The sequence below is a fragment of the Ursus maritimus genome, unplaced genomic scaffold, assembly GCF_017311325.1.
Source record: "Ursus maritimus isolate PB19 unplaced genomic scaffold, ASM1731132v1 scaffold_24, whole genome shotgun sequence".
In the NCBI taxonomy this organism is placed as follows: Eukaryota; Metazoa; Chordata; class Mammalia; order Carnivora; family Ursidae; genus Ursus; species Ursus maritimus.
The window spans coordinates 36,121,086-36,136,183 of NW_024424897.1; the positions used below are offsets into that span (position 1 = coordinate 36,121,086).

The 15,098-nt window shown below is 45.1% G+C and overlaps 1 protein-coding gene across 3 annotated transcripts in view; it reads right to left on the reverse strand.

Moving 5' to 3' along the window:
* Positions 1-5,505: 5,505 nt before the first annotated feature.
* Positions 5,506-15,098, reverse strand: part of HEATR6 (HEAT repeat containing 6) — a 32,164-nt gene continuing 22,571 nt past the window's right edge. For 2 of the 3 annotated variants that reach the window (XM_040640970.1, XM_040640969.1), the window contains 7 exons: positions 14,979-15,065; positions 12,461-12,595; positions 11,610-11,732; positions 10,794-10,918; positions 9,681-9,777; positions 8,419-8,623; positions 5,506-6,460 (listed from right to left, as the gene is read on the reverse strand). In XM_040640970.1, the coding sequence (XP_040496904.1) occupies positions 5,889-6,460; positions 8,419-8,623; positions 9,681-9,777; positions 10,794-10,918; positions 11,610-11,732; positions 12,461-12,595; positions 14,979-15,065 (1,344 nt within the window). In that variant the 3' untranslated portion in view covers positions 5,506-5,888. Of the gene's footprint in view, positions 6,496-8,418; positions 8,624-9,680; positions 9,778-10,793; positions 10,919-11,609; positions 11,733-12,460; positions 12,596-14,978; positions 15,066-15,098 lie in introns of all 3 variants that reach the window. The other variant, XM_040640971.1, reaches the window with a different exon arrangement.

The following is a 15,098-nucleotide window of genomic DNA, read 5'->3' on the forward strand; positions in this document are numbered from 1 at the left end:
ATACTGTGTGTGATTTTAATTCCTCGCAATTTGTCGAGATTCGTTTCATGATCCAGAATATGGTCTATTTATTCTATTATTGGTTATGAGGAAGGAGTAAGTGTTGAAGTCTCCAACTATAATCGTATGGGGATTCGCCATCTCTCTTTGCAATTCTACCAGGTTTTGCTTCACAGTTTGACTATTTGTTGTTAGTTAGGTATATAGCCATTTAGGATTACCATGTCCTCTTTGTGTGTTGACCTTGTCATTCTACAGTGTCCTTCTTTACTGCTCGTAAATGTCCTTGCTCTGAGGCCAATTTAGTCTGATATTAATATAGCTACCCCAGCTTTCCTTCGATTAATATCTGCATGGTGTATTTTTTTTTTTGTCCTCTTATTTTTAACCTACACTATCTACTTAAAATGGGTTTCTTATACATAGCGAATAGTTAGGTCTTAAGGGGCTTTGTGTTTTGTTTTGTTTTGTTTTTTTACATCCTGACAATCTCTTTTAACTAGCATAATTTAGGTCTTTTGGATTTAATTGTTGACATGTTTATAGGGCTACTGTTTTATTATTTGTTTTCTATTTGTTCCCTATGTTTTTCATGCCTGTTTTCTCTTCCTTGTCTTCTGGATTAGTTGAATATTTTTTTGTATTCCATTTTAAGATACCTATTACCTAGTGAGTTGTTTTGGTTTTGTTTTTTTTTTTCGTAGTCTGTTTAGTATTAATAGTTTATCACTTCAAGTGAAGTACAGAATCTTCCTACCATACAGACCCCTATACCCTACCTCTTATAATTTTCATATGTACGACATCTGCATTCGCTAAACCCCCATCAGACAATGTTATGTAAGTTTCACTTCCACTGGTCATACATGTTATAATGAGCTCAAGATGGGGAAAATAATCAATTATATTTACCCAAATAGTTCCCATTTCTGTTGCTCTTCTTTCATTACCAAAGTTTCAAATTTCCCTTTGATGTCGGTCTTCCATTAACAAAATATTATCACATTAAGAGGTCAAATAAGAAAACCCAGAGGGAGAAAGAAAGCAATGGTCATCACTGGCTTGCCGCTGGGACCACACTTCCTCTGGATGGAGAAAAGAGTTCCCTTCCTGTAGTTTGAGGCACCGGCCTGGCTTCAAGACCCCCTGTCCCAGTGGGCTTCCCAAGGGGCTGGTGTGGGGGAGGAGAGAAGCAACAACAAACAGGATTCCCCCCACTCTCTGACCTACAGGGCCCTCTTTGCCTTTCCTAAAGCAGGAGATAGAGACCTTCTGTCTTTCCGTCTGCACCTGGTCTGCAGGTCCAGATCTCTGCCTGCTTGGGAGTCCCAGACTAGGAGAGACCAGAGGGGGGAAGTGGCAAACTTAGTGCCAGTTTGGTGGTGCTCTGAGTTCTCCCGTCCCTCCCTTGTATTCCTATTTACTCCTTCCCTTCATGACAGCTGCATCCGGGGGAAGAGACAGGACCAGGACGGGGTAGGACTGGAAGGAAAGATGGATTTGTATTTAACAGACAGGGGTATGGATTTACAAAGGCTGGAAAAGTGCTTCCATGGGGCACATTAATTTAGGGAGAAATTCTCTTTTCTCCCACAGAGTGATGGCTAAAAGCCTGATTCCTTGGTTTGAATTTTTACATTCCCTTTTCTAGATGAAATTTAGAATCATTTTGTCATTTAAAAAAAATCTTATTTTGATTTGATGGAAATTTAAATTTATAGATTTGAAGAGAAATGATCTTTGTATAATATTGAGTCCTTCCATCTAGAACATGGTATACCTCCTCTTTTTAATGTCTTCTTTTGTGACCATTGAAAAAAAGAATTTTTTTTTTTTTTACAAAATCTTTGCATTGGCTTTGTTTAAATTTATTCCTAAGTATTTTTTCTTGTTACTATTGTGAATGGAATCTTTTTTGACATAAAAATGTCACATCCGTATTGCTGATGTACAGAAGAGCCAATGGTTTGGGCATATTTGTAAAGAGCTACCTTAAGAATTTAAGAACTTTCATTAGTTCTATTATTTTCTGAGTTGATTTTCTTGACTCTCAGCAAACAGTGATTTGTGAATTCAGTCTCTCAGACTGGTGATCTACAAATAATGACAATTCAGAAAATCTCTTTGAAAAAATTTCTTGGAAAATTCTATTGCTGGCTTAACCGCCTCCTTGGCCTTTAAATCTTGTATAGGGTTAGGTAATAATCGTGATGATTGGCTTGCTTATCTCGATTCTGACTTTTTAAGGAAAGACACTGATAGGTATATTTTATGATGTTAACGAGGTATCTTTAAATTTTTAAAAAGAATTTTGATCAGAAAAGGACACTGAACTTTATCAAATGCTCTTTCAGCATCCATAAAAATGACCATTTGGGTTTTATTCGACATGGTAACATTTTGTCAATAGAACTGCTCATTCCAAAACTGCCTGCATTCCCACAGTAAATCCTAGTGGGTCACGGAACCGACTGCAGAGCAGTAATTCACAAGGAAAGGCTTCTGCAAGTGACCCAAGCTGCTGCTGCTTTGAATTCTACCTGCAGAGGGGTTGTACTACCCCGCCCCCACCCCCCAGCCGCATTTGTGCCATGAGCTGCTGCCGCCAGTGGCTGTGCTGTAGCCCTTGGGTGTGCGGGACAGGAAAGGCAAATGAATGCTAAGTATCTGAGACTTTGGCCCCAAGCCAAATACAATGCCCTTGTCCACCGGAGCTGTGGGTCCCTTTCATTTCAACCTGAAGACTCAAGCTTTGTGCTAAAAGCAGACAGATGCTCCTTCCCCAAGATCCACTCCAATGATCTCTCTCTCTCTCTGAGGAGACAGACATTCAAGCCCACGAAAGCCAGCAAAGAAAAGTGTAAGGAGGGCACCATTTCTTACTGAGCGCCTGCTCGTGCCAGCTCCAAGCCAGATGCTTCACACGGATCACATGACCTACCCCTGAAACTCCAAGGTACCGGTATCCCCAGTTTACACAGGAGAGGTCAAGTAACTTGCCCATGGATGTGGTTACTAAGTTGCAGCGTTGTCCTTTAAAACCCAGGTGTAATTCCAAAGCTTGTGGAAACTGGATCTGTAATTTCTCACTGGCCCTCAGGAATAGGTCATGAGGCAGAACTAGGGAAGGGGTTACAGCTGCCCTGTTAGGTCCATGGCCTCCCAACATCTGGTCCTTTCCCTGGTCCGTGGGGACCTGTAGGGGCAAGACGCAGGGCTGCATCTGGCAGGCTACCAAGGTCCTGGGAGACTGCCTCTCCCACAGGGCTGGATTCAGCTTCCCGAGGCAGCCCAGGGAACACCTCACCTGAAGGAGCAGTCAGGAGAATCCAGCTATTTGTCATCACGAAAGGTCGTGGTGTGTTGACAGTATTTCTGTCTAGCGCTCTGAAAATTCAAGGAAAATAAATATCTGACGTTTATGGAGTACCAGAAGCTATTCGAAGAACTTTCCACGTATTAACTCATTTAATCATTATAACATCCTTATGAGGCAGGCACTATTATCCCCATTCTACAGATGAGAAAACTAAGGCATAAGAGGTTCACAGACAGAAAACAGCAGAGCCAGGATCTAAGCCCAGGCTCTTGACCACTGCACTGTATTAATGAAGTGAAGGCCAAATGAACCAGAGTAGCTAGAATTCAGAGCTCTTATGTTGGAAAGACGGCGAGGTCCTGCTCAGGGTCTGCATTCATGCACAAATGTTAACATCAAGGAAGCCCTTGCCCTGGTCCCCCATGGGAGGTCTCTGCTGCCCTGTAATCATCGAGGATGCCTGCTTTCCCATTAACTGATACCAAAGAAGAGGTTACAATGTGTGCCTTCCTCAAGTTCTGAAAGTGGGCAGAAATTTGTGAGTTTCTTTTAGTGGTCACAGAAAAGGTTCAAAGGTTAAGTGAGGCGTCCAAACGCGGTCAGTTTGTTAAAAACAAAGGCTCTAGCCATCTGTACCTGGATGACCCCTTCTCCAATTTTTTTCTTTTAAATATCAAAAGACAGTTCAGAACTTGGCATTCTGAATGAGGATTCGGAATTGGAGCTGGACGTCCTACTGTTTCTACATCAGACTCAGTTCTAACTCTTCATCATCTGCGTGGCTTCCCTTCACAACGGCAGCTTTCCTGAGGCCCCGGCCCGGGGGTCTGAGGGAGCTCTGGCCCCTGGGGTACCCCCGCAGTGCCACGGTGAGAAGAGAGTCAGCAGCCCATCCAGACAGGAGCTGTACCCCGGATACCTCGAATTCCTAGCAGCTGACCCCTGGTCTTTCCCTGCATACGGACACACTAACATCTGGAGACCTGGAAACCTTTACGAAATGATATGTTGTGGGGTTTTTTTAAATGAGATTTTATTCAAGATAAAGAGCAAATCATCAAACCATTCAACGTCTTTTCACAAATATTTTATCAAGAAACTCACCAGTGAGAGCCCCCCAAATAGCGGCTATCTATGCCACATTTCCGCTTTTATGGGCGTGAGCAGTGAACAAGCTGCTACTAAGAACTCACTCCAAGAGAAGCAGGTTCCGAGATTCGTCATCACATCAGCACAGGTTCAACTCAGGCCCCAGGCCTCTGTAACAATTCGTGTCCAGAATCATCCCCAAAGAAAAGCAAATTTGAAGAATGTTCTACAGGGGTGTTTCACTGTACCTGTGGTCTCTTTCTTGGAAGCCGGTTGGTATTCTACCAATGGAAAGGCAGGCCTTCAGTTACTACTCGGTTCCCCAAACTGCTTGGGTAGCACTTCCTGAGCGACCAGCAACACGGCGGAGGGAAAAGAGCAACTTAGGGGCAAAGGAGAAACGCCGAGCACACATGTATGCCCTAAAATAGCTATTTTAAGCTAAATAACAATAGTTAAATAATGTACCGCCAAAACCTGTTCTATGTATCTTGGTTCTTATTTATCCCAGAACAAATACAAGTACAGAACCATTTTAATTTGTTCTTTTATGTATTGAAATTCCTACCTGAAGTCAATTCTCACAAACTGTTGGACGCTAAGAGATGAATGCAAAATTTAAATGTAAATAATTCTTCAGTGAGAAGTAACTTTTATAAGCGCTTAGACATGATCAAAATGTAATTTCAAACCTTTCTTTCTAACCATCTAAATTAAATTAAATAATTCTTTTAAGGCACGAATTCAAAGGGTGAAAGCACCATCAATTGAATCTAGGGGACCACACTCTCCCACAGGACGTCGGGGAATGGAGACAGAAGTAGGTGTTATGGCCAGGGTGACAGACACGGGCCTGCACCGGCAGCCTCTGCGTGCCGGGGGTCAGCGCTTCCGTTAGCGGCTTGTGGGGAGGCGTGGAGAGGTCCAGGGTTGGTACCGGGGAGCTCGGTGCAGTAGCTATTTACCAACCTGTAAGCAACTGCAGTATTTTAGCAACTGAAGCAGCTACACCAGTGCAAACTGACTGAACACCAGCTCTGCGAGCAGCTTTCTCTAAGGGCAGCTTGATCTGAAAACAGAGGAGATTGCGGGCACGCTCTTTTTCATTAGTTTATTATAAAGAAAACAATTCCCAGAGACATAATACACAACATTCGAATCCCTAAATTCTTTTGTTTTTTGTTTCTACCTTCTGAGGCAATACGCACGCCGTTCACGACCGCCTGGTCTGCTCGGCCCGCACTCAACCCTGTCTCCTCTCCGGCTGCACAGGTCAGAGGCTCCAACAATCTGGACCACGGCCAATGCGGTGGAACCACTTTCTAAGGTAGTTGAGCCCCTCGAGGAAAATTTAGATAGATGCTAACCTATTCTAAATAAAAGTGAACAGGTTGTTTCTGCCCCTAAAATTAAATCCTGCATTTCTGATACTCAAGTTTGGGTCTATTACCACTTGACACTTGGAAGAATGGTGGACTATTCACCGACTTGTTAATTCTGGGAGCGCTACTTGCGATCCAGACGAGTCAAAATAAATGGTGAGGATATCTTCTAAAAAGCCCATGACGGCCCTCTTGGCTGTGTCGCCGGGCAGTGCCTGGATGCTGCTTACGTGCTCCAGGGCCCTTCTGACCAGCTGCTCTCTTTCATGCGAGCTGTGGGGAGCTCCAGGGTCCTCTCCCTCTGCTCCTGATTTTAGAAACTGAAGGATAAAGGACTGCACCATGTCCCCCTTCAGTTCAAGGGTTTCTCGGATGCAGGGAAGGTCTGAGGCGCTGGCCAAGCTCAAGAGGTGAATCAGTGCCTGGCAGATCTGGGTCCGTAGGCTGGCACAGTACTTGAATTCCAGAAAGTCTGTGGTGTCTTCGCTCTTCTGTAAGGCAGTGACCAATGCGTTCCAGATCTGAACGTACTGGTCAACAGACCCATAGTGCTCTCTCTTGCTCGGGATGGAAAGGGCAGTGGCAGATCTGATGCGCACTTTGAAGTTCTTGCATGAGGTCACAACTGACGTCAGGGCGTTGTAGGCCTGGGAGGTCCACGGGGCTGTTCCTAGAAAGAATCCACTGGCCTTGAAACAACGAAGGCTTAGGAATAAAGGGGGGAGAGGGAGAGGAGCAGAGGAAGCACACACACTAGTGCTCAAGCTAATCACTGTGTTTTCACTTAATTTCACACTAACCCTATAGGATTAGGGTGACCAGTGCTGACTGTGGGATTCTGGGGAAGGGACCGAGTACTGACTCCCAAACTTCCCATTTCCCTAAACAACCCTGCCGCACGCTCGCGGTCTCTGCTACTCTAAATGGCGACTGTGGCAACTGTGAAAGAGGCTTCTTCTCTGGGAAGAGGCTGTCCTGAGGGCTTGGTGGGAGGAGCACGGACTGAATTGTAGCCCCACTTGTTCTCTCTGTCAGATGCTTCTGAGCAGTGCGCACACTGCACAACTGTATGCCCAGCCTTGTTGATGATGACAAAAGAATATCTGATCACCTAGATTAGCATCCAGACACTGCTCTGGATGTAGCCAAGTCATGCATTTTATTGCAAAGAGAAAATACTATCTAGGCAGTGAATGGGGAACAGAGTACTCCGATTAACCAAAGGTGCAACTTGTCTTATTTTGAGAAGATATTGCCCAGATTTCTGTCTTCTCTTCAGGAAATCAGCCTGCTTTCTTCCTCATCAGAGCTACCACTCCCCACTCCCCACTCCCCACTCCATTTGGGGGTGGTTCTTATTCCTCAAGATGGGCAGCAGAATAGATCTTGGCTTCCCTAACTCTCCTAGCCCCTCCCAACTTCTTCGTTGCCTTTGAAGACAGGCAAGCAGACATCCACCTTAACGAGCTCCAACTCCACAGGTCACTTTAGGCTATTTCCTCCATGGAAAAGCCGAGAACCTACTTCTCCATTAGCTCTCCATTGGGAGTCGTTTTTTTTTTATTAAGTTCATTTATTTATTTAAGTAATCTCTACACCCAACGTGGAGCTCGAACTCACAACCCTGAGATCAAGAGTCATATGCTCTTCTGACTGTGCCAGTCAGGTGCCCCCTGGCTGGGAGCTCTTGGCAATGAAGGGGAGCAGAGCCAGATTTCCCTAACCTGATGCATGCTCTGCTGGTCCAGAATGGATTTACCTCTCCAGGAACACACCTTGTTTCAAACCTTGTCACAGAGACAAACGTATAAGGCAAATGCTGCAAAGGAAAGCAAATGGGATTTGGAAGCCATGACCCACATGCCTAGGCCACTATGAGCCACCGATGCTCTGTCACGGTACATGGCAGGTCACTACCTAGATGCCCTCCTTCTACGCAGCAGCCCACTTCAGTACCAAGGGCTCGCATGGGAGTTCCGATTTCTACCCTTTCTTCGTCACTTTTTCTCCTTCATTTTTACATATGCTCTTGTAGAAAATTTAGAAAGTGAAAGCAGAAAAAAATCCTACTCATCATCCCTCCAGAGGCAACCACTGCTAATAATTAAGCTAATTTCCTTTCAGTCCTTTTTCTATGCATTTATTGAGATCATGCTGTAGAAACAATTTCATATCCTGTTTTAATTTGCTTAACATCAGAAGTACTTCCCCAGATTATCAAAAACTTTTTGTAAACATAATTCTAAAAGATCCCTTTGAGGGGTACCTGGGTAGCTCAGTCAGTTAAGCATCTGCCTTTGGCTCATGTCATGATTTCAGGGTCCTGAGATCCGGTCTTGTGTTGGGCTCCCTGCTCAGCGGGAAGTCTGCTTCTCTCTCTCCCTCTGCCCTTCCCCCTTGCTCGTGCTTTCTTTCTATCTCAAATAAACAAATAAAATCTTAAAAAAAAAAGATCCCTTTGAATATGATTTATCTCAACCATTCCCCTAAGCCTGGGTGTTTAGAATGTTTCCATTTTTTTCTAATACTGTGATAAGTACCAATGTGAGGAACATCTTTAATAACAATGTAGGCTGGTGTGTGTTGTCCTAGGGCCCTCCACCAGAGAGAAGAGGGAGACCTTCTTACCTAATGGAAGAGCAGGATTTTTAAATACATTCCCCATTGCATAACAGGCATTCCATCGGACTTTCATGGCAGCCTCAAGTAGAACAGTGGAAATTAGGGCCTGGATGGACTCCTCAATGATTTCAGCAAAGCTGGGCTTTTCTATATGAGAGGGCTGCAAAAAATGAAGCAAATTTCCAAGGGCCCGGACTGCATTGCTTTTTACCTGGAAAAAAATGTAAAAAAAAAAAAAAAAAAAAAAAAAGCATTAGAAATCTGCTTTGCCAAAGAGATGTTACAGAAAGTATAATTTCAGCTTTAAAACACCCAGAAGTCTTAGATATCTTAAAGCAAAACAGCCAACGAGACAAGCACCCTATAAAGGTGTAGCTTCTTGAATCTCTGTAAAGGTCTTGTGTGGTGAACAGCTGTGCCATCAGAAAGATGAAGTCCTCCACAGCGCCTCACTGATTTCTTTAGGTTAGACTTCAGAGAGGTCTGTCTGCCTCGTTTTGCAGAGATGCTGTGGAAGGCCCAGGGGCAACAGGGCAAAGCTGGCTTCCAGCATGGTGAGGAGGAGAGGTGAAGTTTCAAAATTCCAGTCCAGTACTTTTCCATTAGAGAGTCTCAACCTTTGCAGCATACTAGAAACTGAGGAGCTTTCTTTTTCAGAAACAAATTCCCAGGCCCTAATCCCAGAAATTCTGAACAAATTAGTCCAAGGCAGGGTTTCCTAGGTTTTCAGAATCACTGTGCCAAATTAAGCACACAGTATGGGTCAGGTGCTATGCTAGGTGCTTCAACACAAGCATCTCCGAGGCCACTGAGGTAGAGGTCATGACTTCCATGTTCAAGAGGAGGAAACTGACCTTCAGAGAAGTTAAATAATACACCAAACGTCACCCAGCTACTAAAGGGCAAGCCAGGATTTGAACCATGTCTGCTGACCCTAAAACCCTATGCTTCACCTTGATTAGTCTAACGGGATATTCAAAGCCAAGGGCTGCTCATCCTTCTGACTTGTCACTTGTACTTAAAGAATTTTTGTAAAAACACAAAACAAAAGCAGCTTAAAATTAAGACAAACTTGGACAGGTTATGGAGTAGTATTACAAACAGCATGATATTTTTCAGGACACAGGAGGCAGGAAAGACACTGTGCAAGGTGGAGCAGGCCACATCATACCCTGAGTACTCTCTCCACCTCCTCTGAACAGGGATAAATTCGGTGGGACACAACACACTAAGTATCTAACTGAGAAGTACTAGCGCTGTGAGTCTACCTTGTCTTTATCCCTGGATGCTTCGATAGCTGATCGCAACATCTTCAGGAGCAGGAGACCAGAGAACTCTTCCTGGAAACTTGGGTCTGGTGTCTCCCTGTTCCATCCGTGGCAGGCAAAACATGTTGAATGGTAAAACCCAGTGAAATATACATATCCACAAATACATTCACTTAGTGTAACTATAAAAAATTTGGGAAAACAGCTCGACAAATCTGTTCAGATTATACCAAGAACTTACAGTTTATACCTTTTGACCCAGTAGGTCCACATCTAGGAATGTGACCAAAAGGTGCGTCTCAAAATGAAGATTTCATGCACAAAAATGTTCACCTGCATATCAAAGCCTAAAACACTGCAAATGTTCGATAATAGGGGAGCAGTTAAATAATCACTGCACGGTGATGACTGTGTAATAGTAATTCACATTTATAAAAGTCGGAAGAATGCTTACACACGTTATACGGAGAGCTAAGCAATGAAAAGCAGGACGCTAGTGTATGAGGAACAACAGTTGCCTCTCGGGCAGGGAGCAAGGTAGGAACAAGGCTTTATACTGAATATCTCTTTTGTATTGTTTGCAATTTTGTTAACCTGTGAATAAACTTTAAAAAATTATAAATTTGACATTTAAAAAGTAGTGCAACCATCAGTATGGTTTTGAATTTCTACTTTTATATTTTCCACATTTTCTATAATGTGGATATATTACTTATATCAGCATACGGTATTAAATATACAGAAATACACACACACACACACACGTATAAAAAACAACTTGCTGATCCTTTTTGGGTGGGGGAAAAGGGAGAGAGAAAATCCTAAGCAGCCTCTGCACCCAGCATGGAGTCCGACATGGGGCTTGATCCCACGACCCTGAGATCATGACCTGAGCTGAAATCAAGAGCCAGATGCTTAACTGACTGAGCCACTCAGGTGCCCCAGAACTTACTAACCTTACTACTTGAAGGAATATAAAACAGAACAAAGCAGGAAGACTGACTACACTCTATGGGAGAATTACTGTTAGTTTCTTTAGAGTAGAGATCAAAGATATCCCCCTGGGACCTCAGCGTCAGAAGTCACCCAGGGGAGACGAGCTGAGTCACCTACATGTTGACAATCAGAGTGTCTGTCAGGTTGCCCAGGGACCAGGCTGCTTTGGCCCGGACATTCAGAGATTTGTCTTGAAGTGACATCAATATTGCATTTGCTGTGTCTGCAACAAATATGACATCCTATAAGATAAAATAAAACACTGTAATTACTTTACGAGCTCACATGGCTGCCTTGGAATTCTGAAATTTATTTTCAGAGAAAAACTTGTCTTTACCACAAATTCCTATTTGAAAAATCAACATTTATGTACTCAGTTTTGCTGTTCTGCTGTATTAGAATGCGGACACTCGCTAAAAGCCCAGAGGAGGGTCTTTCATGACTTTGGTATGTGCCAGGCACACCCAGGGAGCCTAAGGATTTTGCTCTTGTCGAACATCTTATCACCTGGTCCGTGACAGTTACCCATGAATTCAGTGCTTAGACTGATGTCCACCTTGGGAAATGATGGTGACAATGAAATGCAGGTCTGTAATACACCCTATTCATTACACACTTCTCAGGGAGATAAATGTCACAGGTAAGAGTGAAAGAAAAATTTATTTCCTTCTTAGTAAAAACTTTATCAGCTTTCTAAATTATTACTATCACATGGTAATGTCCCATTTCTTTTTTTTTTTCCCCAATTATTCATTAATTTAAACATTACCTGGACACCAAGGGTCCTGGGCAGTACAGGCATTACCATATTTTAGTAGCAATTAAAGAAACCAGATTAAAAGCAAGGTAATGTCCTTTACCGTCCAGCTCTATACCCACCCAAACCACTATCGCGCTGGCCCATCACAGACACAGAAGGCCCATCAGTCTGACCTGTCTGAGACAAGGGAAAAGCACATAGACTCCAAGGGCCCGCGAGGTCGCCGCTTTCACTAGTCGGTTCCTGCTGTCGTTCAGCCCAAGCAGCAAGGTGATGCACAGAATCTGCCTGTCACTCTGCAGTGAGAAAGGTTAGCAAAGGAAAAGTGAGAATGAAAGAACTATGAGCTACTGTCCTCGACAGGTGACACAGATGTTGGTGTCGGAGTTCATATTCGGGAGCTGAACACAACTGAGAGATCGAAGCTACCTTGGCAAAGAGCGGAGGATCACTTCGGACCCAGGCATTAGGGGAGTGTCATGACCTTTCACCTTTAACACTCTGTGAACTGGGTCATCGTATTCTCCTCCTTCATGAAAGCTAAGAGCAGACACAAATGCCACTGGGGACTAAAGAAGGGGAGCCGCCTGAGTACCCTGTGCCGTGGGCGCCAGCCAAGTACGGTCAGACCTTCATGTTATTCCTCACGTTGTGCCCATTTTATAGATGATAAAACTCAATTTTACAGAAGTTCAGATCATCAGAGAGATGGAGAGTGGAAGAGCTGGGACTTACAACTAGGTCCTCCTAACTTCTGGCTTGAAAGTTTTCTAAAATGTCTCTGATTCCAAGCCTCTCTCCCCACGTCCGCCACCTGCCCTCTAAGCACAGGGAGAAAAGGCTCTCCCGAGACGGTACGTCTTTAAGTTTTGCCACCGCCCTCGCCCCACACTCAAGTAGACCAACCCCCTTTTCTCAGAAAGCATGTTGAATATGGGCTCAAAATGAAAAAGAATCTGAATCCAACTGAAGTTCTGATATTCGGGGGGCACCCTCAGGGCTGAGGAAACAGTCCTTGGGTTACCGGCAGGCTGCTGAAGGCCTCGGGCAGGATGGAAGACAGGGCATCACAGGCGCTCGCCTGCAGAGTCGGGTGCTCGGAATTCTGCAGGGCTCTGGGCAGAGGGCCGTTCAGCATCATAGTCCAGAACATCACCACCTGGAACAGGGGCAGAGTTAAAGCCACAGCCCAAGAGCCAACAGTGGAACAAACTCGACCCGAACGCTACCACAGGGGGCTGTAGTAAGGAAACGTCCTTCTATAAAGCAGCGGCTTTTTCTAATGCCTCCACTAGTCCTTCCACAGCAATGGAAGGGGCTTCAGAAAACAATGACTGCATCCTTCCACTTTACTGACCAGGAAACAGCCTGCTATAGTCAGGAGGACAGAGAAGACAATGGGGAGGAAGAGGGGGAAGACCATGGCAGTAACAGCAGCAGCCGCCAGCACAAGTTTTCCAGAGCGCATCCCTGATGCTGCTCTCGGTGCCTCACGCAGATCTACCCACTGCAGCCCTCAGCACAACTAAACGAAGCATGTGTCATTATCTCCACCTTCACGCAAGGAAAATGGGGTGTGAAGAGATGGTATAACTTGCTAGGGGGCGTCAGGGTCCCGCAGGGCCTGGAGGCCGGGTGCCAGAGTCCAAAGAGCGCAGGATCGGAGGCAGAGCTGGGTCCTGCAGCGGCTGCATCCCGTCTCTGCAACCTCGGGTAAGTCACCGAGCCTGTCTAAGCGTCGGTCCCTCTTCAGTAGAACAGGGCAAAGCCGTCTACTTGGCAGAGTCCGGGTGAGAGCAAAACGCAAAGCTGTGTGTGAAGTTCCTCACATAGTACCCAGAGCACAGTGGAGACTCTCAAACTGCGTGTGGGCTGTTGTGAGCACTATGAAGAATGAGCTCGCTGTAAAGCTCTCGAGGTCAGCATCCGAAGAGGACCTTGAACGGTTTCCTTCCCATGCTTTCTAAAAACCCCGGAGATTTCACGTGCCTTTGCAAATCTGTCTGTGGCCCGGTACCTCTACTTTCTGCCCCCTGGACTTAGTCCTGAGTTTTACCATGTATCCCACAGCCCAGTTCTGTCCTCCCCTAAATCCCAGCTCCCAGAAACACACTCTGGGCCTTTCTCACCCCAAACCAAGAGACTTTGGACAGGTATGCTTGCCAGCCTCCAAGATGGCCCACAGTGATTCTTGCCTCCTATGTTAAGGTCGTGGCCCTCCGCCCCCACACTGGCTAGGGCTGACCTATGTATCCAGTAGGGGGCTGTGGAAATGCCAACGTGAAATTTCCAAAACGAGGTCATAAAAACACCACAGCTTCTTCTTGCTCTCTCTTGATTCTCTTGCTGTGGGAGAAGCCAGCCGTTATATCAAGAGGACACTCATTCAGCCCTCTGGAGAGGTCCTCACGGGGAGGAGGTAAGGGAGGCCCACTGCCAAAAGCCAGCGCTGACTTGCTAGGTATGTGAGTAAGCCATGTTGGAAAAAGATCCTCGAACCCCTGTCAAGTTCAGTTAACTGCAGCCCCTGCCGGCATCCTGACTGCAACCTCAGAGAGACCTGAGCTAAGCTACTCCCATTTCCGGTGCCACAGAAACTATGCGAGAGAATATATGTTGTTTTAAGCTGCTCAGTGTTTTGGATAATTTACTATGCAGCAATTGACAAGTAATATAGCAAGTGTATCCCTCTTTTACAGATGAGACAATACCCAAGTGTGAACAGAGGAGTCTTGCCTAAAAGTCACTTGACGAGCAGGTGGAGAAGTCTAGAGGCAAACTCAGGTCTGTCTGAGCAAATCAACTCATCTCCCTATGAATGGTGACATTTCAGCTTTAGTGGCAGTCTCAGGAAAGGACTAGGGCTAGGTATTCTTAATTCCTTGCAAGGATGATGGAAATTGCAAAGGGAAAAGAATAGGCAGGATGAGGCGGGCAGGAGGAAAACCCATCACTTTTGGTAGGGTCATGTGTTCCTCCTCCAAAGGACTGGCACAGTGTGGGGACAGCAGAAACAACCGAAAATCACAGGACTTCAATAGTAACCATGGGGGCGCGGTGGTGAGGTGGTCAAGGGAACTGACGTCTCTCGAGCACCTATTATGTGCCAGCATCTTTACATTTCAATCTTCCAACAGCCCCGGAGTTAAAATTATTATACCTCTTTATGAGGAAAACTACGCTCGTACATCCATGAATGGTGCTCCCTAGATTTGATCTCACGTCTTCTGATTCCAAATCCTAGTCTCTTCCCATCATTCCAGTCTGCCTCTTGGGCAGAATGAATAACCAAACTCGGTTTTATGCGGAAGAAATGCTGGTGTTTCAATTGCTGGCTGTATGTTACACATAATCCGATCTCACAATGAATCGCAAAGAAACTGAAGTGCAAATAAACCCTATTCCTGCGACATGTCATCACAGATTATAAACTAGTTTTTGACACTGGAAGAAGCCATACTGTTTACTTCACTTTATCACCGAGCCTCAAAACTGACTGAAGCACTAAGAAAAGAGAACGCCGTGAACTGCCAGGTACTTACCAAGCTGACTGGCACTCTCTGATCAGATGCTACAGTAGAGTCTGGTTTATACTGTTGTATTAAGCCTGTACCCAGTTCTTCCAGAAGCTGCCGAGGTGAAAGAAATAGATTATCAAAGCA